This window comes from Lutra lutra, chromosome 15 (assembly GCF_902655055.1).
Source record: "Lutra lutra chromosome 15, mLutLut1.2, whole genome shotgun sequence".
Taxonomy (NCBI): Eukaryota; Metazoa; Chordata; class Mammalia; order Carnivora; family Mustelidae; genus Lutra; species Lutra lutra.
This window is the reverse complement of record NC_062292.1, coordinates 40,608,935-40,632,825: the sequence shown is the minus strand read 5'-3', so window position 1 is coordinate 40,632,825 and position 23,891 is coordinate 40,608,935. Positions and strand designations below refer to the sequence as shown.

At 54.4% G+C, this 23,891-nt stretch overlaps 1 protein-coding gene across 3 annotated transcripts in view; it reads left to right on the top strand.

Moving 5' to 3' along the window:
* CACNA1S (calcium voltage-gated channel subunit alpha1 S) overlaps positions 1–23,891 on the top strand; it is a 69,205-nt gene that overhangs the window by 28,490 nt on the left and 16,824 nt on the right. For all 3 annotated transcript variants that reach the window (XM_047705016.1, XM_047705015.1, XM_047705014.1), the window contains exons 11-28: positions 2,917–3,142; positions 3,912–4,119; positions 5,125–5,245; positions 6,106–6,220; positions 7,256–7,349; positions 8,009–8,078; positions 10,336–10,468; positions 11,108–11,237; positions 12,186–12,245; positions 13,857–13,963; positions 14,425–14,512; positions 14,760–14,867; positions 17,363–17,415; positions 17,702–17,848; positions 18,320–18,521; positions 18,997–19,155; positions 20,490–20,600; positions 21,327–21,410. In XM_047705016.1, the coding sequence (XP_047560972.1) occupies positions 2,917–3,142; positions 3,912–4,119; positions 5,125–5,245; positions 6,106–6,220; positions 7,256–7,349; positions 8,009–8,078; positions 10,336–10,468; positions 11,108–11,237; positions 12,186–12,245; positions 13,857–13,963; positions 14,425–14,512; positions 14,760–14,867; positions 17,363–17,415; positions 17,702–17,848; positions 18,320–18,521; positions 18,997–19,155; positions 20,490–20,600; positions 21,327–21,410 (2,216 nt within the window). The remainder of the gene's footprint in view (positions 1–2,916; positions 3,143–3,911; positions 4,120–5,124; positions 5,246–6,105; positions 6,221–7,255; positions 7,350–8,008; positions 8,079–10,335; positions 10,469–11,107; positions 11,238–12,185; positions 12,246–13,856; positions 13,964–14,424; positions 14,513–14,759; positions 14,868–17,362; positions 17,416–17,701; positions 17,849–18,319; positions 18,522–18,996; positions 19,156–20,489; positions 20,601–21,326; positions 21,411–23,891) is intronic.

Genomic DNA, 23,891 nt, shown 5'->3' with positions numbered 1-23,891 from the left:
GGCATCACCAGGGGCAATAACAGCAACCAGTTGGGAAGCCCAGGTATCTGGGTAAATGATTACAATTTCAGATACTGAGCATAAGGATTACCAGCAATCTAGAACTCCAAACATCCAAGTTCAAATTCTACTGCCGAAACAGCAGTCTTTCACCAACTATTTATTGCATGCATGGTATATGTAAGGCATAGACAGTGAATTCAGATGCAGAGAGAATTAATAGGCTCTTGCCTTCCAGGAGTGTATTTAGAGGAGAAGATAGATGCTCATGAAGAATGTCAAGTCCACATAGGGAGGGCAACCATACAAGCAAATATGGGACAGTAAGAGGATTATAGGGGAGGAATGTTGGAGCTCCATGGACCTTAAAGAATCAGTAGATGAGCCCCCAGCAGTCAAAGGGAAGGGAGGATTCCCCCAGAAGGAACAGCATATGCAAAGACATGAGGATATAGAATAGTATGGTGAATTCAGGGAGCTGTAAGAACTTCGTATGTGACTGAGAGCAGCGGGAGGGGTGTTTGCGTGTCGAGGCCCTTAAATACTTGAGCAAAATATTGGGACTTTAAACTTTGGGTGATGGGAAGCTAATGAAAAGTTGTCAGCAGACATATAACACGATCAGACCAGAATTTCTGAAGGATCAGTTTTGGTGGAAGTCAAGTCAGCCTCATCCCCACGATAGATGTTCCTCTGCCTGTGGAGCTCTGAACTACGAAAAGGCAGAGACTAAGAGAACAAGGAGACCAGTCCCAACATGGCGGACCAAACTAAGTGCCCTCCAAGTGTAGACACGTGTCAGTGCTGCTTAAGTCATAATAACAATATTTCAAAGAAAGACAAGGAAGTCTCTAGATGGCAGAAATGAAGAAACCACTGAAAGCCAGAGGCAATGAGCTCATGAATTGATTTCCAGGAACATTCTAGACCTAGAGCTAAACCCTAAAGAGTGGCAGTTGGGTTCTTAATGACCGGGCAGGGACAGGAGATGGGGGCCCAGAGCCTGGGTCAGGTGAGGAACAGAACTGACCCCCTGGATAGAGCCAGAGCTTAGGGTTACCCCTCTGTGAGGGAAGCAAAAATCTCACCGCATCGGGCTGGGGAAAGAAGGTGGAAGTTTATCCATGCTGGAGGCTCTGGGAATAAGGAAAAATGTCTCAGGTGAAAAAATTGAAATCCAATCTGTGCCCTATATGTATGGGCTCCAATTTGTACTGTTCCAGATGGTGTAGGGATCCTAAGCTAAGACAGTAACATAAAAAACTAGTCAGAGGCAAGGGAAAACCCTGTGGTGCCCAGCAGAAGCAAACATACGCCATCCTTTAGGGATGCTTCTCAAACCAAGGCATACAGAATTCCTGCAGGGAAAAAGCATTTCCCAAAGAAGAGCTTACAACAAAACAATTGCAAAACAGATAAGGAAGAGGTCCAGCTGGAGGAAGAAGTATCAAGCCCAACCAACAGGAAGGAGCAACCCTGGGAGCCTGAGGTAGTAGGACAACACAAAAGACACTATGTTTAAAATGATGAAAAAGATTAAAGAAGGAATATAAGTAGAAAAGAAGACTGTCTTTTTCTATGGGAAGGAGGTAGGGAGAAATTTGCCACCAGTCTTCTTGAGAGCTCTTTGAATGTGTCAGGCGTTGCCAACGCATTGTCTGAGTACCGCCCACCCAAAGGAGTCAGAGACTTGAGGTTCCTGGCCTCCGCAGATAAATGGATGGTAGTGCCACTTACTGAGATGGGGAAGGCAATCAATGGCTGAGTATATTTGGAGGTGGAGGAGGATGGGTACTACTCCATTACTCATCAACTTAGTCTTAGGCATGTTGAGTTTCAGGTACCTTTGAGATATCCCAATGGAAATGTCAAGGAGGCAGATGGCAAAATAGGTCTGGAACTCAATGGAGAGGTCTATGTTGAAGAATTAAAATCTGGGAGTCATTGGCAGGGATGGCCACTGAAGCTACAGTCTTAGAAGACATCCCCAGATCATCAGAAGATATATATACTAAATGTATAGCTCAAGGCCAGCATCCAATGGTTAGGTAAAGAATTACATCTGCAGAGGAAGCTTGGGAAAAGCAGGAGAAGTAGAAGAAATCCAGAAGGATATAGGGTTACAGAAGCTAAGGAAAGAGAATATTTGAAAAAGCAAGAGTGGTCAACAGTGCCTAGGGCTTCTGTGAGATCAGGTAAAATGAGGGTTAAATTAGTGCTCCTTGGATTTAGTGACCTGGAAGTCATTGGTGACCTTGAGAGAGTCTGTTGGTGGAGTGATCAGGTAGACCTAGTTAGGTATGACTTAGAGAGCAAATGGAGCAGGGCAGGGTAGGAAGAAATGAAGGGATCCAAGTCAATAGCTCTCTAGGAAGTCTGGCCGTGATAGGGAGGAGAGAGCTGGGGCAGGAGCTACGGGGACAATCGGAAAGACTTCGGCATTTAAAAATGGTGATGGGAGAATCCAGTTGAAAGGAGAAGTTAAACACATAGGAAAGAGAAGTGATCATTGGCAGTGGATTTCATGAGAGAGGGGTTGGGGGGTGCTGGTGAGCAAAGCACAGGTGGACAGGTTGGCTTTGATAGGAGGAGGACCCCCTCCTCCAACAGGAGAGAAGGACATGTACAGTAATGAAACTATGGCAGGGCTTAATGAACTTAAGCCAAAATGAAAATAATGAAACTCCCTTATGATAAACATGGTATGGCTTAGCATTTGAGAAACTTACATCAGCATTCCCTCAATGGGCATTCGCCAGGTTTTACGGATTTTGAGAGTGGAAAAGGGATGATGCTTTGGAAACTCAGCGAGGGGGGTTGGGGCGGAGGGCTCAGCCAAGGTCGTGGCCTGGAGACAGGGCAGGGGGAGAGAGAGCGAGTGATGCTGAGGCTGGCCCCCCCACCCCTACCCCGCAGATGTAGCCAACCGCGTGCTGCTGGCCCTCTTCACCATCGAGATGCTGATGAAGATGTATGGGCTGGGTCTGCGCCAGTACTTCATGTCCATCTTCAACCGCTTCGACTGCTTCGTCGTGTGCAGCGGCATCCTGGAGATCCTGCTGGTGGAATCGGGCGCCATGAGCCCCCTGGGCATCTCCGTGCTGCGCTGTATCCGCCTCCTCAGGATCTTCAAGATCACCAAGTGAGCGCCGGGAGGGTGGGCGCGGCTCCAGCGGCCCCACACCCACAGCGTAACCTGGTTTGCTCTGCAGGGGCTCCGTCTCCGTGGTCTGGGGTCTGGGCAAGTTCACGGGTGGCCTCTTCCCCAGGACGTCCCTCTTTCCCTGAAAGAAATGTCTTTCCCCTTTTGACCTCTTTCCTTAATTTTTTTCCCTCTTACCTCTTACCATCCGGGCAGGGATACAGGGCAGGGGTGCAGCACGTGGCATGGAGGGAGGAAAGAGGACAAGAAGAGTATGGGAAAAGGAGGAAGGGGAGGAAGATGAGAGGAAAGGAGAGGTGGGGAAAGGGGATGGAAATGAGGAGGGAGAATAAAGAATAAAGAGGGAGGGAGCAGAGACGGGCTCATCGGCTTCCCAGGGTTTATTGAGCAGCTGCCTGAGCTGGGGACTGTGCTAGGCACAGGGGGTGCAGGGGTGCAAGGGTGCAAGGGAGAGAGGTGGTCCTTACTCTCCTGGGGTCCACATTCTGGTGGGGTGGCCGGAAATTAGCCGGCAATCGCACAAAGGAACATGAAACGACAAACCATGACAAATGCTAGGACGGACAGAAAGAGTGGGTGCCTGGCCTCCGTCCCGGAGCCTCCCGGAGGCCCAGAGGCTGCCCCTTCTCCCTCTGCGTCCCCTCAGGCCTGAGCCTTTGCCTTGGCCTGGCCAGACCTCAGGGGCTCCGCGGAGGGGGACGCGGGGAGGGGGCGCGGCTCCTCTGCACCTGCGACCCTCTGCCCTCAGGTACTGGACGTCTCTGAGCAACCTGGTGGCGTCCCTGCTCAACTCCATCCGCTCCATCGCCTCACTGCTGCTGCTGCTCTTCCTCTTCATCATCATCTTCGCGTTGCTGGGCATGCAGCTCTTCGGGGGAAGGTACGACTTCGAGGACACGGAGGTTCGGCGCAGCAACTTCGACAACTTTCCGCAGGCCCTCATCAGCGTCTTCCAGGTATTCAAGATTCAGGATTCCAGGATTCAACACTGCAGGTGCTGAATCCCACTTGTCCTCCAAGAGCAGGGGAGGCATCACCTCCTCCAGGAAGCCTTCTCAGATCTGCTGACATGAGTTCGGGGTCCCTCTGCAGGCTGTCCTCTTCCCCTGTGTCCTCTCCATTGTAATAGCTGCTGTTGGTCTCCTGCACCCTCCGGAGGCTGGGAGCTCTGCCCGGTTTGTCCTATTTGTTTTTGTCCCTGGTACCTAGCAGGGCGCTGGCCCATGGCAGGGTCACTGATACTGACTGAGTGCAGTCTAGCGGCCCACTTTCTCTCCCGTGCCCTACTCCCGTCTCTGAGCACAGAGTCAGCCAGTGAGCTCTCCCCCAACAAGACTGAAAAAGCCCCAGAGAAATGCCAACCATTTCTCACCGCAAAGATATGGCTCGGTTCATGTTCGCGAGAAACCGCCCAGAGGAGCGTGGCTGGGATGTACCTGAGGCCTTCAGAGCCCTGGGCCTCCCCGGAGGAGCTTCCTCAGTGTAGAGCCGAGAAACGCTCCTCTGTGCGGGGCCGGCACTCACCAGGGAACCTCAGTCCGTACCCGTGAGAAGGGCCGTGTGTGGCCATTGGCGGGTCTTCCAGATGACTCTACCCTCTCTTCCAATCACCCTGTGGCTGGTTGGGCATCACATGTGACGAGGCACCTGACATTTCACGCTAGCTCTGGAGGCTGGGATGCCAGGAGGCCTGGGTGGGGGCCGTACGGTTAAGCCTAGGCATTAGGAACAGAGCACAGGGAGGTGGTGACCCCACAGACAGACCCCTTGGCTCTGGAGAGGCAACAGTAGGATTTCTGACCATTGGAAGAGGTTCCAGGAGGGGAACAGGGGCCTTTCATCCTGGTCGTGGATGAAGAGAGAGGATAGGTCTAGGGGCCTTTGGGACCACACAGTCCTGAGAGAGGACTCTGGAGACCCTCTGCGACCCCCTCCCCTCACTGTGCTCCCTCTCCCCCTAGGTCCTGACCGGTGAAGACTGGAACTCCATGATGTACAATGGGATCATGGCCTACGGCGGACCGTCCTACCCCGGGGTGCTCGTGTGTGTTTATTTCATCATCCTTTTCGTCTGTGGCAATTGTATCCCCTTGGGGGCAGGGCTCAGAAAAGAGCTATGGGTGGGGGCGGGCGAGGCCCTGAAAACGGGGGTCCTGGGCACGCACATGCCAAGCAACAGGCCCTCTGGCTGGAGGGGAGCCCCCAGACTCATGGGGCAGGGTGGGTAGGCTAGGACATGGCGAATAGCAATTGCAGGGAGAGCTGTAGGAGAATTCCCCTCTCCCCCCCAGGAATGTTCAAGAATCACAGAGGTGACTGGTTACAGGTGGGCAGATTTCTTCCTAGAGAGGCTGGTGAGCCTGGAGCAGGTAGGAAGGACAAGGTTTGGCTGTAGGGCCATGAGGTTGGTAGGCAGCCTGGTCCGAAGGTTTGGGAGGTAGGCAGGGAGGAATGAGGGAAGAGGAGCTGGAGAATGAGACAAGCAAATGGAAGGGTGGGGTGGTTGGGGCAGAGAGAGCCAGCAGGCCCCGGGGGTTCTGAGGTCTATACATGGCATTTGTTAGGTATTATGAGTTGGGGGCTGGGGAGGGAGGGAGCCAGTGTTCCTGGAGCTCATGGGTGCCGAGCATGACTCTCTCAGACAGTGCCTCATAGGCTCCCCACTCAGCCCCGTGTGGAAGCTGGGATCAGTCGTGGATGGGAAATGGGGGGGCACTCGAGGCCCATCATGGGTACCCCCATGCAGCCAGGCTGCCCTGCGGATGCTCGTCCGTGTCCTCGGGCCCATGCCATCCCGTGTGGTAACTCTGGCAAGAGACCCTCTCACAGGCCCACCAAGGCAGTGGGGTTAAGCCCTAACAACCACTGGACAGGGTGGGACTATGACCCCAGAGTCTTCCTTTTCATCCACAACCCAAGACTCCTTAGCAGGATGACCTCAGATATCCTGCTCAATGTCTTCCTGGCCATCGCTGTGGACAATCTGGCTGAGGCGGAGAGCCTGACTTCTGCCCAGAAGGCCAAGGCTGAGGAGAGAAAGCGCAGAAAGATGTCCAAGTGAGTGCTGCCTCCCCAGCAGGGAGGGGCCTGGCATGCTTGGCGGTGGCCTCCCCGCACTGGAGCCCGATGAGCAAGGGCTGTGCCACGGTGACCCCCGTCCCAATGGGCAGACTTCTGCACCCACACGTTTAGGGATGGCTGACGTCCTCTGAGCTGTCCCTGGGCACAGAATTGGAGGTGGCCCCAGGAAATGGGACAGCAGAGCCAGGCAGGATCCCACCAGGGAATCCAGGTGGGGAGTTCTGGGAACTTGCCTTCTTGAAAGGAGTCCTTTCCCTCTGCTGAGCCATGCACACGTCCTAGTGGTGGTTGGTTTCTCGGGGCTGTACTGTTCTCTCCGTCAGTGAGTTTGGCATGTAACTCTCCATAGCCTGAGACCCTCCTCTAGGAGTAGAAGCAGGACTGGTCTGCCAGTCTAACTGGAAACGCGTCACTGCAAATGAGTCACCTGGGGATCTTGTTAAAATACTGGTTCTGATTCAGAAAGTCTGGGCTGGGGTTGATGGTCAGCAGGTCTAACAAGCCCCCAGGGGGCGCCGATGCTGCTGGCTGGAGAACCACACTGAGTGGTTCTAGACAAAGTCCTGCTTCCTTCGATGCACGTGTCTGCAGGAATGGTATGCCCATCCCTGGGAGACAGGATGGGAGGAGAAAGACAGAAAGACCAGCAATGAAATCCAGATACTTCCAAAGAGTTGAGTCCCATCTTGGACCAAACCATGCTCCCACACTGTGAATTCTTGATGAACCAGGTGCAAAGCCCCTTTCCACCCATCTACCTGTCAGTGAACACTGAGTGTGGTTGACCAGTGAGCCATGTTTAGCCACGGGCCCAAGGTGGGCATCATGCCTTCTCGTCAGAGACTCAGGCCTATAGCCTTTCCCTCTTGGCAGCCTGCACTGTTCCATCGTCCACAGAGCTCCCTGAGCCCTTGGTGTGAGATCCCTCTGAGGATACCATCAGACTAAGCAGATCCCTGAGACCTGTCTAGTCGGGCTTCTACCGTGGGCTTACTTGGTTTTTTAACTCAGGGGTCTCCTAGACAAGTCAGAGGAGGAGAAGTCAGTGATGGCCAAGAAGCTGGAACAGAAACCCAAGGGCGAGGGCATCCCTACCACCGCCAAGGTGAGCATATCACATGGAGTGTTTTCAGAGGCAGGATGGGGAGGGACTCTGCAAGTCCTCTGGGTCACCCCCATGACTTAGGGTGCTGGGGGTGGGTAGGGAGGTGGAGAGGGCCTATCTGCCTGATTATCACCCAGGAGACAGAGGGCATCTGTCTCCACTCTCCTAGGGAGAAAGTCGATGGCTACACTCCCACAAGGAATCCATTGTACTGAGAGGCACAGACACCCCAGTCTGGGAACCAGACTTCCTCAGAGTCCCAGCTTCCTACCCCAGTCAGGTGTCTCCCGCCCCATTGGACACCCCCATTCCATTGCGAGGCCCAGACTGGTTCCTCCCCCCACTTCCTGCTTGTTCTAGCCTGGCCCTGCTCAACCCTTCTGGAAGCTGAGGAAGCGGAGGTCAAAGGGTTCAGGAGTTGGGCCCCAGACAACTAAGCCAGGGTTGCCTTGCACAGGCTCAGACAGGCTGAGGTCTTGGCAACTCGTCTGACCTTTCTGGGCCTGGCTTCTTGTTCGTAAAAAAAAGAATGATCCTACTATTACCTACCCCCAGGCTGGAGGGAGGATTGAGCTAAGGCCTACCCTACCCCTCCCGTAAGTGCTCGGTAAGTAGAAACTGCAGCTTTTGTTTTCATCATCTTCATCGTATTCCTACAGCTGAAAATCGATGAGTTTGAATCTAACGTCAATGAAGTAAAGGATCCTTACCCTTCGGCTGACTTCCCAGGTGAAGGTCTTGGGACTGTTAGGGGGTATGCTAGGGAGTTGATTTCTCCCCAGGGACAATCTCTTGCACGTCCCCTACCTGGATCCTTCCACGAGGGGATCACGCCAGAGACATCCCTTCTGACCTAGTCCCGCATATGAGCCACCACAAGCCTGCCTCTCCCTACAATACACACAATAGAAAAAACCACACATTCTGTTTTCATTTAATTCAGCTAGTATTTACTGAGTGCCCGTTATGTACTTCAGTGCTGAGGACTCCGTTTTCAAGTTTTCCATTCTGGCCACGTGGAGCAGACCACAGACGTCTGTCTGTGTGGTGTAGGAGACGGACAGGTTGCTCACCCCTCAGTGTCCATCAGGTCTGGGGGCTGGACTGAAACAGGAATAAATAGAACCTTGACTTGCACTGTGGGAAAAATCGAAATGAAAGAGACAAGGGTAGGGCAGGCAGGAGGGTGATACACAGCCACAGAGAAACCATGAACGTCTCGCAAATGCAAATCACCAGTGGCTCCCACAGAGAGCCATTCATATGTGTCAAGGAGAGAACACCTTGGCAAGAGCGGGGCCAGGCTGGGTTCCTGTGAACAAGCCACCTGGAAGAGGCTGGAGCCCCAGAGCTCTGAGGTTCCCTGTTAGCTCCCTCACAGGTCCTGGGAGCACGGGGTCACTGGTGCAACGTCATGGCTCTTTGTGGGATCCGCTGATTAGCATCTGTCTACCTCAGTGACTCAAGTTCCAGGGGGACTTTCTGTGCCCCAAATGGCACAGCGTAGGCCCTCAATAAATAGATTGAATGAACACATGAAATGATTTTGCCTAGTGATGTGTGGGGAGCACAGAGCTGATAGAGACAGGACTAATAATATTTCTTTATACATCTGCCAGTAATGAATATTTGGGTTTTAAAGTAATTCATCCCAAGCTGTTTCATCTAACAACCATGACCTAGCAGATGAGCGTGGCTGGTATGCCGGGGAAGGGGGCTGACCCAGGAAATGGGAGGTTAAGGAAAGGGTAAGGGTTGGAAAGAAGTGGGGAGGGTAGAGGGTCGAGGGGTTGTGAGGTAGGCAATTGGAAGGGAGTTCTTACTAAGGAGGTTGAATATGTTTATCCTGCTTCTTTCCAAAAGACAATTTGAAATGCCTTAGGCTTAGGACAAAAGATACATACAATGAAATGAACAAAATGGGCACAAACAGGGAAAAAAGAAAGCAGATATGCTGACTTTAAGAATTAACAGTTTCTTCCATTAAGCATAAGATGTGTTTTGGGGTCCTTGGCAGCCAGGGCAAGATGGGCAGTGTCACATTAGGACGCTCGTTGTGAGGCAGGAGAAAAGGGGGTGACGCTGAGAGCCGGTGCAGAGAGCAGAATCGAGTGGAGAGAGCAGAATATAGTGGCTCTTTCTGGGCTTCCCCAAAGGGCCAGGAGGAGTAGCGGTGAGGTGGCTATGGGGTGAGGTCAATAGGAGACTGGGCAAGACCTGGACAGTGAGGGGCACCCCGACTTTGACAGCGCCCTCCAGTCTGATCACTGGATCCTTGCCTCCCCGCTCACCCCAGCTGAGGAGCTCAGGGAGTGTGCTGTCTCGTGAGGCTGTGAGACTTAGCCAATAAACCTAGAGGGTCCGTCTCTTCTTCCTCTACCCCTCCCACCCCAGGATCCACCTCAGTACTGGCGACTGGCTGAAATTCAAGGAAATTGATTTTTTTTTTTTTCCATGCTGGCAGTTCCTCTCTGAAATGATTATTTTTAGAATCCTAGCCCAGGAGAGGAACTCAGAGTCTATTTCAATAAGCCTCCTGCCCCTAATCAATTTCACAAATTGGGAAGCTGAAACCCAAGAAGGACAGGGTCTTGCCTAGTCAGCACAGCAAGTTAGGGGCAGAGCCTGGACCACAACTCACGTCTCCTCCGGAGCACGGTCCCCCCTCTACTTCCCAACTGTGAGCATTTGAGATGGTGTGAGTCCAGCCCTGAGACAGAAGATGAAACAGCAAGGCTCCTCGACTTTGCTCCTGGCCCCACTTCTGGAGGGTTCTGGGACCCACAGTTTTCCCTGACCTATTCCCCAAGGGGAAAGGGAGATGCCTGGGCTGGACTCTGCTGACACCCTTGTGGCCTGCACTAGCCTGCTCCCACCCTCACTTGTTTGTGGGTTGGGGGTTCGTGGTTGCATTCAGAGCACAGAACCTGGGGAGCAGGAAAGTATGTAAAGATGCCTCCAACTTCTCTCTCTCCCCTCCGCACAGGCGATGATGAAGAAGATGAGCCTGAGATCCCCGTGAGCCCCCGACCACGGCCCCTGGCTGAGCTGCAGCTGAAAGAGAAGGCGGTGCCCATTCCAGAAGCCAGCTCCTTCTTCATCTTCAGCCCCACCAACAAGTGGGTGGCCCCTCAGCTGCTGTGCAGGGTGCTTGTTGGGGCTCTCAGAAGGGGCTGGTTTCTGCTCTAAAAGGACCCCCTTCTCCTGATTCTCTGGGCCTACCATGACACTGTGAGAAACTGACGTCCTTATCTTCAGATCTTGTACCCTGCTTAAAACGCTAGTATCTCTGGGAGAAGGAGTGCTCGAAACCTTAGCGGTTACTTACAGCTAAGAGGGTTTGTATATTTTGCTACCTTTTTGAGGGCGATTTTAGACAGGACGGGGGATGAGAACCAGGTGAAGCTGTAGTTCTTACTGGCTTCACAGTCCTAAACCTTTAACATATGCACAGACTATAGTCTTCACGGAGTTTCATCTGTCTGCTTCCAGGATGGGGATCAGCCTGCCCTGTTCGCTTGGCTGGAAACCACAGGGTGGCCGGGGAGTGCTGGGGTGGGTGGGGGCAGGGATTTGGCTGGGGGAGGGGACTGAGGCTGCAGAAACAGCAGGAGGGGTGGGGTGGACCAGCCCCGGCATGTCCAGCCAGAGGGCCTTTCAGATGCAGGCTCCAGGGTCTCTCTGTCCTACAGAGGCTGGAGAGGCCTGAGTGCCCAAGGGCTCACAGTTCTCCTGGTCCCCTCACTGTTCCCCCACAGGATCCGTGTCCTGTGTCACCGCATTGTCAATGCCACCTGGTTCACCAACTTCATCCTGCTCTTCATCCTGCTCAGCAGTGCCGCCCTGGCCGCCGAGGACCCCATCCGGGCCGAGTCTGTGAGGAATCAGGTGATGGCGGATCCCCACTTTCTGCCAGTTCAGCACCCCTCCCCACCCGGCTTCAGCCACCTGCACACCTCACTGCTGCTCAGAGCTCGGTATGCTCTATGCAGCTGCAGGCATCAGAGTCTCTTAAAGTTCAAGTCCCTGGAGGACCAAGATGCCCAAGCCACTCCTTCGGAACAGTGTTGCCACAGCACATAGCACAGACAGGCTCTTGGTGCCTAGTTTTAATGATGATGGGGATGGTGGCAATGGTGGTAGTCGTGGTGGTAGTGGTGATGGTGATATTAATGGAGGTAGTGATGGTGGTGGTGGTAGTGATGGTGGTGATGATGGTGATGGTGGTAATGGTAGTGATGTTAATGGCAATGAGGGTAGTGGTGATGGTGATACTGGTGGGGGTAGTGATGGTGGTGGTGGTAGCGATGACGGTAGTGGTGGTAGCGATGATGATAGTGGTGGTGGTGGTGGTGATAATGATAGTGATGATGATGGTGGTAATGGTGCTGATGGTAATAGCAATGATGGTAGTGGTGGTGGACATGATGGTGGTAGTGGTGATGATGGTGATGGTAGATGGTGATGGTAATGGTCATGATGGTGATGATGATGGTGATGGTGGTGATAGTAATGGTCATGACAGCAGTGGTGGTAGTGATGAAGATAGTGGTAATGGTGGTGATAATAATGCCGATGATGGCAGTGGTGATGATTATGGTGATGATGATAGTGGTAGTAGTGGTGATAGTAATGGTGATGATGGTGGTGGTGATGGTGACAACCATGATGATAGTAGTGGTGGTGGTGGTGGTGGTGACGATGATGATGGTGATGATGATGGTGGTGGTAATTATGGTGGTGGTGATGATGGTGGTGATGGCATTGAAGATAATAATGATATCATTGTTCAGCCCTCCCTTTCACTGACTTCTGTCTCCTCTGCTCTGTCACTAGATCCTTGGGTATTTTGACATTGCATTCACCTCTGTCTTCACTGTGGAGATTGTCCTCAAGGTGAGTGAAGGCTGTAGGAGAGCCTGGGTCTGTCTACAGAGCGATGTCTGCAGGCCAGGATATCAGACCTGATGTGGCTCCAACTCACATGGTGCACCCACTCAGAGGCTGGGTTGCAGGGATGCGGGAAAAGCAAGAGGAGAGCAGAGAACATCAGGGAAGGACTCACCAGATCTAGGAGAGCAGATGGGGTTGCTGCTCATAAGCTGGGGCAAACAGGTGAGCAGGTGGCCAGGTGGGGACGTGAAGTACAACCAGCCCACAGGCTGTGTGTCTCTGCACCTCTCAGTGAGCGCAACCCTTCTCTCTGGAGCCTCGGGTGTTTTTCCTGCAGAAGGAAGGCGCGGTTAGCCTAAGAATAGACCCAGGGAGCTATGATTTGTTCCTAGACCTTCGTGACACGTGATTGAAAGACCTCTCTCCGGAGGTCCTCAGAGAAGTGACCTCTGCCCTGGATGGATTTCTGGCAGCTCTGCCCTATCGTGGCCCTCCCCCTCCTTACCCATAGCACATCACTGCTCTCCCCTTCTCAGGCCGACCCACGGATTTCACACCATCACCATCCCTGTGGAGGGTCTGAGAGGCAGAGGGAGGGCCCATCTATAACTGAGACCCAGCAGCCCCAGCCTTCACTTTCATGAATAAGGAGGGGAGAGGGGAGCTTTGCAGGAGGAATAGCCCAGAGCAGGTTGCAATAAGAATTCAGAACAATTCCTTATATCAGGGCCCTTGACTACTAAAGGAGTTGAGCAGGGGAATGGTGGCTTCCCTGACATCCCAGAGGGCTTCCTGGAGGTGGTGGCTTAGAGTTAACCCTTGAGATTGGACAGGACTTCATTAGGGAGAGATAGCAGGGCCAGTCCAGGAGGACAAAACAACAGCACATGCATTGTGAGAAGGTGTTTGGGATGTGCTCAGAGGGGAGGAAGTGGTCCCTTTGGGCTGGGACATAGCACAGACCAAAAGGAGGCCTGGCTTCAGAAGCCAGGAAGGCGAGTTGAGACGAAATCACTGTCAATGCCAGGAAAGGCTTCAGGCCCATCAGACTTCAAGGGTGTTTGTGCAAAGGGCCTCGGAGATTATCACAGAGCACAGGAAAGAAGCTGAGAGACCAGCAAGAAGGTGAGGCAACAGGGAGGGGAAGGGTCAGGGGCCTGGTGAAGGTCTTCCCGTCCTCCGCGGGCTGTTCAGCCTGACTCAGCAATCCTCAGGGCAGAGCCGACTTCTGAAGAAGACCTCCGGGAGGAGGAAGATGAGTTTCCTCATGTTTTGTCAGGGAGAGGAGGGCCGGGGCTTCCCCAGTCTGTGGCCTCAGGGGAAAGGAGACTGGGGCTCCCTATAGCATGTGAGCAGAGATGAGCTCAGAGAGCAAAGTGTGGCATAGCTGCCTGTAAGAAGTCCTGTTTCCAGAACCGGGAACAGAGGATGGGAGAAACAGCACTGAGGACGCAGCAAGGCGCAGAGTGAAGGATAGAGCCTCTGGCAGCTCTCTGCCTCAGCGAGTGCCTTGCGAGCAGACTGAGGCAAATCTTGCCTAGAAAAGCCCTACTTCGTGGGGACAGGTGTGTTCCCAAGCCCCGCCCCCACCCAGGGTGCTGCCTCTCCCCCCAGATGACGACCTATGGTGCCTTCCTGCACAAGGGCTCCTTCTGCCGCAACTACTTCAACATCCTGGACCTGCTGGTGGTGGCCGTGTCCCTCATCTCCATGGGACTTGAGTGAGCAATGACAGGGGTGACCCCCACGTGGTCCCCTCCTCAGAGCGGAGCCCCACCCACTGTGTGTTGGTAGACACCAAGCTGCAAGGGGAGGGATTCTTGGGGCCGTGGATCAGGGTCCAGGGTCCCCTGGGGTGTCACAAACTGGACCAAAGGGACCATGCTAAGTGGCCAGAGCAGTGTCCTGGAAGTAGGAGGGGACGCGGAGAGGAGAAGGCAGTCCTCCAGCTACACTGAGGGAGCATAGCCCCTAGCTTTGGGTCACCCCCTTACTGTGCTACATGGCTCGGCACCCATTAGCAGGAGGTGGTTTTAACCTGGGTTAGAGCACACACACAGCTTACGGGAGCTGGGAAAGACTGGAGGGCTTCCAGGCAGAGAGGCGGCAGATGTGGCGGGCTAGCGGCAGGAGGCCGGAGCAGGCGGCCGGCTGTGCCCACTCCTCGACTGCCCTCCCCCAGGTCCAGTGCCATCTCCGTGGTGAAAATCCTGAGGGTGCTGAGGGTGCTCCGACCCCTCCGGGCCATCAACAGAGCCAAAGGGCTGAAGGTGAGAGGGCGTGTGCAGGACCCCAGGAGCAAGAAAGAGGGGCTGCAGGGGCCCAACGCAAGAGACCTCGGCCCAGCCATTGCGGGGACGTGTGTTCTGTCCCCTTTGCCAAACGGGGTGGGAGGCACAGGAAGGATGAGGCTGGGCAGCCCTGCATCCCCCGCAGACGTCTCCCTCCCTCCCGCTAGCGGCGAGGCAGCAAGGGATGGCGAGGGCGGGCCGGGGCCGACCGGCTCTCCCTCCGCAGCATGTGGTGCAGTGCGTGTTTGTGGCCGTCCGCACCATCGGGAATATCGTCCTGGTCACCACGCTCCTGCAGTTCATGTTCGCCTGCATCGGCGTCCAGCTCTTCAAGGTGAGCCCCGCCCGCCCGAGCAGTCCGCCTCCTCGCCCCAGCTCCGGGGCCAACTGTCAGGCCAAGGTTGCAGCCGGTCCGTTCCCTGCCTGTAAGCACAGGGAGCCCCAAAGTGTGCCAACGATGTCCTTGGGTGCGCTGGGCTGTGAGGTTCAGCCGTCTGGAGTCTGGATGTGGTTTCCTGATGCCCCTCCCTGGCCCCTTTGGCTCTGCTGACCGCCGTGGCCGTGGCACCTGCTGTCTTCTTGGCTCTCCGAGAAGCTTCTCCTTAAGGATGGAGGTCCCTCCCCCTCCTGCTGGCCCTGTGAGCACCGCTCCCAACTCTCCCATCCAGCCAGGCTTGTCTAAACATGCTCCCCACTCCAGCCCTGCCCACTCCACTTGCTTCAGTCCGCTGCACCCCACGCTCCCCGCTGGAATGTCTGGCATCATTCACATCTACCAGGAGCCTCTGAGGGAGGGAGGCCGTCATTCTAGTCCAGGAGCTGCCTCATTCTGTTTTCACCTTACTGGGAGGACACAGCTCGGCAGTTCCTCTCTAGAAATTACCCGGCAAGGTTTCCCCTCCCACCAGCTGATTTCTGGATGCCTCTGCCTGTCACACAGAAATCGGTATCGAAGTATATCCCCCAACACCCTTGACACTGCCTCTCACGACCCAATCTGCTCCTGACTCCCAGCGTGACAATCACGGTGATATCACCTCCGTCAGACTTAGGCAGTGGTGTCATCTTACAGTCATTCGTTCATTCAACATTTATGGAGCATTTTCTCTGGGCCAGGGCCTCTGCTAAGGCTGAGAAGGGGTCATGAAGCAAGCCCAAGTCTCTCCCAGTGGGCAGGGAGCAGGCTTTGGGGAGAGCAGTCAGGGTGGAGAGCAGCAGTCCAGATGACGTGAAGGAAGATGGGTCCTGTTGGTTACTGTCCTGGGCGGTGGCGGTGGGAGGAGGGCATCACCTAGGAGACCACATCGAGATTGAGATAGCTTAGCCTCGAAACAGTGCTCACTGTGATCTGCATGGGACCTTCTCCTGGCACCAGCGGAGGGCTGCCCCCTTCCCTCTCCCCCTGCCCCCTCCACTGCCAGGCCAGGGGCCCTGGGGCCTCCTGAGGGCAGAGTCTGTATCTAACTCATCCCTGACTCTGGCACCCAGCCTGGGTCTGGAGTGTGTTTGGCCCACACAACATGCTGCTTTCAAGAATGAATGAGCAACCCCTTCCTGTGTCCCTTCCAAGCAAGAGCAGCTGTCCCACAACCCCAAACTCTCCTGTGCTTTAGTCTTTTAGCAAAAGGCTGCCCATTCTGGGTGGCTCAGTCGGTTAAGCGGCTGCCTTCAGCTCAGGTCATGATCCCAGGGTCCTGGGATCAAGCCCCACATTGGGTTTCCTGCTTGGCAGAGAGCCTGCCTCTCCCTCTCCCTCTGCCTGCTGCTCTGCCTACTTGTGCTCTCTACCTCTCTGGCAAAGTTAAAAAAAAAAAAAAGAAAAGGCTGCCCATTCCGATAATGGTCAGACATCAGTGACAAGTGGCATTTTACCTCTCGTTTTACAGAGCGGACACTTGTGCATACATTCCATATTACATCAAGAGTTTTCTTTCTGTATTAAATTGAGTGTTTGGTTTCAAGTCCCCACAAAACTGCCCAGTGGCAGCTGTGTCCTCTCCCCTCTTCTCCCCCGATGTCACCCGCCTCCCCTGTGCCCCTCTGCTCTGGCAACTGGAAAGGAGGATGTGTCTGGAACAGCAAGCACCTGCGGTGGGTAGGACGGCTGTGCCTTCGACTAGCCCCATATCCTGGACTGAAGCATTTCCCTCTGGGGGACTTTTAGGGAACCCAATGAGATTCCGTGGATTTCAAACTTAATTTAACCACATGAAGACCTAGCAATCAACCTCTTTTCTCCAGAGAAACTCTTCCGTGGGTGCCCAGTCTGTGGTGTAGATAAAAAAAAAAGAAACGGGTCTGCCTGAAATCAGTCTGGGGGGCACAGTGCTGGGACCTGTTCAGGCCCTCGGGATCCCATGCTGGGATCCCTGTTCCACTTTGAGACAATGTGCACCTTCACGGCCCTGTTGGGCTCCATTCCTGTGGCTTTTATTCCCACGGCAGCCCTGTGGCCACCCCACCGGCAGGAGAGTGTCCTATAGCAGTAGAAGGAAAGGGGTTGACTGAGGGAGGAGCCGGGCCAAGCGTGTTTGTATTTTCTTCCCCTCAGACCCAGCCTGGGGCTTGCAGCAAAGGCTCCTGCTAAGGAACTGGCTTCTCAGCCTTGGCAGCCTCAGGCCTGGTGGGGAAGCCCACGGGGTAGCTGAGGGAATGGAGAAGGAGAAAGACCCTTCTGGGGCCCTGGCCCCTCTTTAAGGAACAGACAAGCTCCTCCTTCCCCATGTCCTGCCTTCCCCTCTCACTCCCACTATTTACGTCCATTGCCCACTGAACGCTGTTTCTGTGACAACGTGTGTCTCTCTCCCTCCTTCCTCCTCGGGGACACAGGGGAAGTTCTTCAGCTGCAATGACTTATCCAAGATGACAGAGAAGGAGTGCAGGTGGGCTGAGTGCTACTGGCTGAGGACACACGGTGGGATGGCCACTGGACAGGGGACCTTGTGTGAGAGGGACCTGGGGAACCCGAGCTCCTAGGCCCAGTAAGAATGTTCTAAAGTGCATTTTCCTTGGGTAGCTGCAGGGAGGGAGGACCCAGCAGTGTCTCCTTTGGTCCCCAGTCTGGGCCTTTTTTCTCCAGCATGCTCACTGCCCAGGGCCCAGAGGATTCAGGTGGGAAGGAGGAGGCCAGGCCTTGTCCAGGGGAGTGACTGAGCCTCCCCCCGTCAGGGGCTATTACTATGTGTACAAGGACGGGGACCCCACGCAGATGGAGCTGCGCCCACGCCAGTGGGTACACAGTGATTTCCACTTCGACAACGTGCTCTCGGCCATGATGTCACTCTTCACAGTCTCCACCTTTGAGGGATGGCCTCAGTGAGTGAGGGTTGGGGACTGGGTCCCACACGGGCATGGTGGGGGCAGGGCTGGGGAGCCACTCGGCCTGCTGCAGCCCTTGCTGCTCTGTGCCAGGCCTGTGGTAAGCGCTCAACAGACCCACCAGCTTGGAGGGTTTGAAGGACTAGTGTGTTGACTGGCCCTCCGAAGATATCCTGACCTGGGAATGCTGATAAAATGTCCCTAGTCCCCCAGCAGGTGTGGGCTTCTCAGCCCGCATGGGGAGCCCTAGTGATTGATCTGGGTAGATGAGCCATCCCATGGAAAAATGGGCCCTTTCCAGGACCTGTTCCAGCATTTTCTGGAAGTCCTCACTTCCCTCCTGTCGCTTGCTGGTTTAGAAAGCTCTCTTGGCTCCCCATGGCCAGTGGGATAAAACCCACCCTTCCTGGCCTAACCCTCTGCCTCATCACCCCAGTCCAGCCCAGGCTTTTCTCTGCCCTTCCCAAGGCTACTTTACCAGGCCATAGACTCATACAAGGAGGACATGGGCCCCATCTACAACAACAGAGTGGAGATGGCCATCTTCTTCATCATCTACATCATCCTCATTGCCTTCTTCATGATGAACATCTTTGTGGGCTTCGTCATTGTCACCTTCCAGGAGCAGGGAGAGACTGAGTACAAGAACTGTGAGCTGGACAAGAACCAGGTGCCTGGGCTGAGGTGGGGAGCAGAGCCCCAGCCGGCCTTCTGCTGGCCTGAGCCCTAGGCTCTGGCTAGTGAAAGTCCCAGGGCTAAGGATGACCCTAGAATTTCCATTTCATGCCCAGACCCAGCCTCCACGCACTCCACCCCATCTCTGACCCATTCTCTAACATGAAGCAACACGAGTTGGTGGTGTGGGAGTCTGCTCACGGAACCCTAACTGTGCCCAGAGGAGACCCTTCAGAACCCTGGCTGGGACGAGAGCCATGTTTGAAATAGGCTGGGGAAGTGCAGGGGGAGCCCACAGGCCCACTGGACCCCCCCCCCCAACAGGCCTGCAGAGCCCATCCGCCATGAGCTCCTGGCCTCAGCGGCTCCTGGCTGACCAGAAGGCAGGGTGCCCTCGAGCCCACGCATGAGAGTGTGAGAACAAGGAGGGGGCCCTCCTCGCTCACCCGCCCTATGGCGTTGTGTCCCAGCGCCAGTGTGTGCAGTACGCCCTGAAGGCCCGCCCGCTGAGGTGCTATATCCCCAAGAACCCGTACCAGTATCAAGTGTGGTATGTCGTCACCTCGTCCTACTTCGAGTATCTGATGTTTGCCCTCATCATGCTCAACACCATCTGCTTGGGCATGCAGGTAAGGGCCCCCCGGGAGACAAGGGCCTGTGGGACAGGTGCCGGGGCAGGGCAGGTGGGGAGGGCAGGGTTCCTGGCTCCTGCCCCGTCCCCCATACTTTTCCTGGCACCTGCCAGGTGCTGGGCATGGTGCGGTGAGGTGCGAAGGGGGACAGAGGAGTGCCCTGGGCCCAGGCCTTGTTGCCAGGCACCCACTGGTTTATTAGGAGGAATTCACACATATAAATAACAACAGAGTCAGTCAACAGGAGATGGCTAAGCAGAAGCACAAGGCTGCGTAGGAAGGAGAAAGCGCCTTCTCGGTTTATGTTCCGCTGTTGCAAATGTGGCTGATGGAGTTGGTTGGAATTTTGGCTCCGGTCTCAAGAAAAATGGCTTTAATATTCACAGAACAGGTGTCTCTTAGGAGTTGAGCATACTTTATAGACACTCTCGTAATCAGCAGCATCGTTAGCAAAACTTAAAGAAGACTCAGCTCCTGTCAGGCCTGTATAAGTAGAATGGTGCCGCCAGGCAGCCTGAGACACCCCCAGCCGCAGGACCCCACGTGGCCGGGTGATGAGGACATGGAAGAGGAGTCACGGGGCCGGCAGTCCCAGGTCCCACTGAGGGCCTTGAGCAGTGGCTCAAGTTTGAGTCTGAACTGAGCCCAGACTTAGGCCATCCTGCAAGACCAGGTAGGGCAGAGGCCAGCAGATCCTTCTGAACTAACTACCTGGGAAGGTTTTGTTGGAAAAGTGGGATTTCGTCAGCTTTCCAAAAAGAGTAAGAGATTCCTGGCAAATATTATAAGGAAATAGATTGAAGGAAGATCACAGGGGTGGAGCAAGGGGGCTAACTTTCTTGTTTCAATCATCTCGCTGTCACGGGGTGGGGGGCTGCGGGGGCAGTGTGAATACAGTCCATCTGGTGAGCTCGGTGGCCCACCAGTATACCTGTGGCTGCTGATCATACCAGCGCTAGAGCCAGCGATCTTCTCTCCTGGTCCTGTGCTCCAGTGACTAGGTGGAACTTGTCCCCAAGCCCTGCTGGGGGGCCTCCCCTCCCGGTCATCCCGTAACTGATCTGGAAGAGAGCTCTGGCCTTGTAGCCCACAGGTGGACCGGCAGGACCCTCACCTCCTCCTTTCACCATCTCTGTGGGATCCATCAGACTTGGTGGAGTTCAGGGGGTAGCTAAAGCAGGCACCCAGTCTTCTGAGATTTAAAAGAAAATGGGCAGGAAACCCAACGAAGAGGACTGGGGCGGTCTGGGAAGAGCACAGAGCTCTGGGATGCCCCCTGCAGGGCAGAGAAGCCGGGCCCTCCCAGCCCCCTCTCCTGTGCCTCTCCATAGCACTACAACCAGTCGGAGGAGATGAACCACATCTCAGACATCCTCAATGTGGCCTTCACCATCATCTTCACCCTAGAGATGGTCCTCAAGCTCATGGCGTTCAAGGCCAGGGTGAGTGCCGGGGAGACAGGGGGCAGGTGGAGCCTGGAGGGAAGGGGACCTTCTCATGGAGCACCACCACACCGGTCTTGTTCTACTGAAGGGCCCCCTCGTCCAGCACTTCTGCTCCCACCCTGCTCACTCTTCTGCGCATTTCCTCCTTCGGACACAGGGCACGAGAGATATTCAGGCTGCCGGAACTGGCGATGGCCATAAGTGTTGGCTGCCTCTTCCCAGCGCCCTTTGTTGAGGGTTTCTTATGTTCCCTGCCTCCCCTTAAGCTTCTGAAGAGGAAGCCCAGGGCTGGGGGAGTATTTTGCTGTGTCTTTGGTTCCCCAGTCCACTCCCACCGTGCCCAGCCCTGCCCGGCCACCCCCCTCCCACCCCATCTGCTGTTCTGCACTATGGAGCCCCAGACAGGACTTCAATCTGGGGCAGATGAAAAAGAGTTCCCCATCCGGACCAGGAACCCAGATTCTGAGTTCTCAAGCATTCTCTCTCTCCCCTCCAACCATATCATGCTCTGGAGGAGGAGAAATACAGAGCCAGAGGGAGAGGGAGTAGTGGGTTGTGTGGTCACGCAGGACCCTTAGTGGAAAGTAGAGCCACAGGCACCCCACCTTGGCCCGGCTTGGCCGTTCTGCATTACCTCAGCTGTGGGCCACCACTGCGTGCTGGGCACCCAAACTCCTTTCCGCTAAAGCTCACCCTCAGATTCTCCCATGCTGTCCTTCCCAGGGCTATTTTGGTGACCCCTGGAATGTGTTTGACTTCTTGATTGTCATCGGCAGCATCATCGACGTCATCCTCAGTGAAATTGACGTGAGTATCGGGCACACAGAGCCATCACCGGGGTGGGGTGCGAGCACTTGTTCGCTCCCCAGAAATGTGTGGGGTACCCGCTGGTGTGTGTAGCATGGCACCCTGGGGATTTACAAAGATGGAAATGCCGGGAGCCACAAGTTCACAGGGCAGATAACTCAGATTCCAGGTGGACATAATCCATATGCCAGGCTGCCCAGGGCTAGAGCAGTTGTGGATGGGAAAGGTGGAGTGGTCAGGGAAAGCTTCATGGAGGTGGCGCAAACTGAAGTGGGTCCTGAGGAGGTGGGCAAACTGAAGTGGGTCCTGAGGAAAGGGGAGCTCGTGATTGGAGGCAGAGGGACAAGTAAGCCACACAAGCAGGCTGCAGTAGGAGAGACACGGAGAAGGAGACGAATGATAGAAGATTCAGGGCACTGAGGTCTGGTTTAGCAGATCATGTGAGCATGTGGAGGAGGCCCTGTGGAGGTGGGGGGTACGGCAAGAAAGGGAAGGGGGGCAAGGAAGGCCTTGAATTTTACGTAGCAGGGAAGTCACGGGAGGTTTCTGAAGAGAGCAGTAGAAGGATTAAAGCTGTTCTTCTAGAAAGTTGATCTGGAGGCGAGGGGTGAGAGGTGAGAATGACTAAAATGAGAACACCAGTTAGGGAGTATGTCATTTCTTTACTTAGTACATAATGCTCATTGAGTACCTCCCGCCCGAGCTAGGGATACAGCAGGGAACAGGAGCACTGGGGCAAGTGGACAGTAAACCTCCAGCATGAGGTAGGCCCGGTGGGTATTACAAAGCCAGATAAAGCAAGATGAAAGCTTAGAAGAGAAGGGAATGAAGGGTTGGTGTCACCAGGTGACACCAGGTGAGTGACAACCCGAATAAAAGGAGGGAGAGTTGGAACAGAAAAACGGGTGAGTGCAAAGGCTCTGAGTTGGAAGTATAGTAGGAGGCCCTTGTGGCTGGAATGAAGGATGGTGGAAATGAGGTCAGAGACAGAAGGCCAAGGGCTAGCTCTCTTAGTTTCTTGAAGGCCATGGTTACGATCTTGCTTTTTATTCTGAGAGCGATGAGAGCTGCTTGGAGGGCTTAAACCTGGTCTGACTTTAGTTCTAAAAGGATCCCCTTAGCGGCTGCATTGAGAGCAAGCTGTGGGGGACATGGGGCCGGCCGAGGGAAGGCAGTCAGGAGGCTGCTGTGATTACCACGAGAGCTGATGGTGGTGAGGGGGGTAGCTGTGGATGTAGCAAGAATTAGACACATCTAATCTGGTCACGAGAGTGAGCTGACAGAATTTGCACATGGCATTGATTTAGAGTAAGAGAGAAAAAAACAAACTGAAGGTGACTACAAGGATTTTTGTCTAAGGAACTGAGCTTCTGTTTACTGAGATATGGAAGCTGCTAGAAAAGCGGGTGGGTGTGGGGTAAAAACCAAGATTTCTGTTGTAGATGTGGTAATCTAGGGTGCTCATGAGGCACCTGGATAGAGACACCAAGTAGGCTGGGATTTATGAGTCTGGATGGAGCTCCAAGTTTAGGGCAGGTGGGGGTATCTAAATTTGAAGATGGTATTTAAAGTTGTGGGGGAGGGATGACAACTGCTGAGAAGGGAGGAGGTATCTAGAGAGAAAGGGTCTGAAGGCTGAGCCTGGAATGCTCCCATGTTTAGTGATTGGAGAGATGAGGAGGAACCAGTGAACAGATTGAGGAAGGCTTGGCCCCTGAGGCAGGGGAACCAGAAGACAGTGGTGTCCTGAGACACCACCAGGAGAACAAAAACAGTTGAAAAAGATGGGAGCTGAGTGTTGACTTGATTTTGGCAATGAGGAGATCAGCAGGGACCTTGGCAGGAACAGTTTCATTGGAATTATGGTGAAGAATCTCTGCTTACAGTGGACCAGAAAGGGAGAACAAAGACTGCAAGGAGGGGCAATTCCTTTCAGGTGTTTTACTACAGAGAGAAATAGGGTAGAGGCTGGGAGGAGAATGTGGAGCCAAGGAGGGTTTCCTTGAAAGTGGGAGAAATGACAGCCTAGCCTCAGGCTCTGCAAACTATAGGAGCAAAGACTGTGAATAAATGAAAGGGCTTAAGACCCAGTGTCCCAGGGGAGAAGCTGGATTTAAGAAAGCCCCAGTACATCCCTGTTAGCAAGAGGGGACAGAAAGCAAATGGGCATGAAGCCATGAGAGTTAGGGCTCAGAGCAGGAGAGGAACAGAAAGGCTCAGAGGCAACAGGATTTGGTGACTTGGGGCCACAGGAAGGAAGGAGTCCAGAGAGACTCAGCACCGCCCGAAAAGAAAGACTTGGGGGGATGCACTCACCATGATTCTGTGGGCTTGGGTGCCAGGTGCCCAAGTGGAAATGGGTAGCGAGTCATTGGAAACGCGGGCGAGGAACGGAGGGTCACTCTGTATCCGGGGGAGTAGCAGCTCCATCGAAAGGAGCAGGACCCTGATGCACAGAGGTGATGGTCGAAGCCTTGGGTG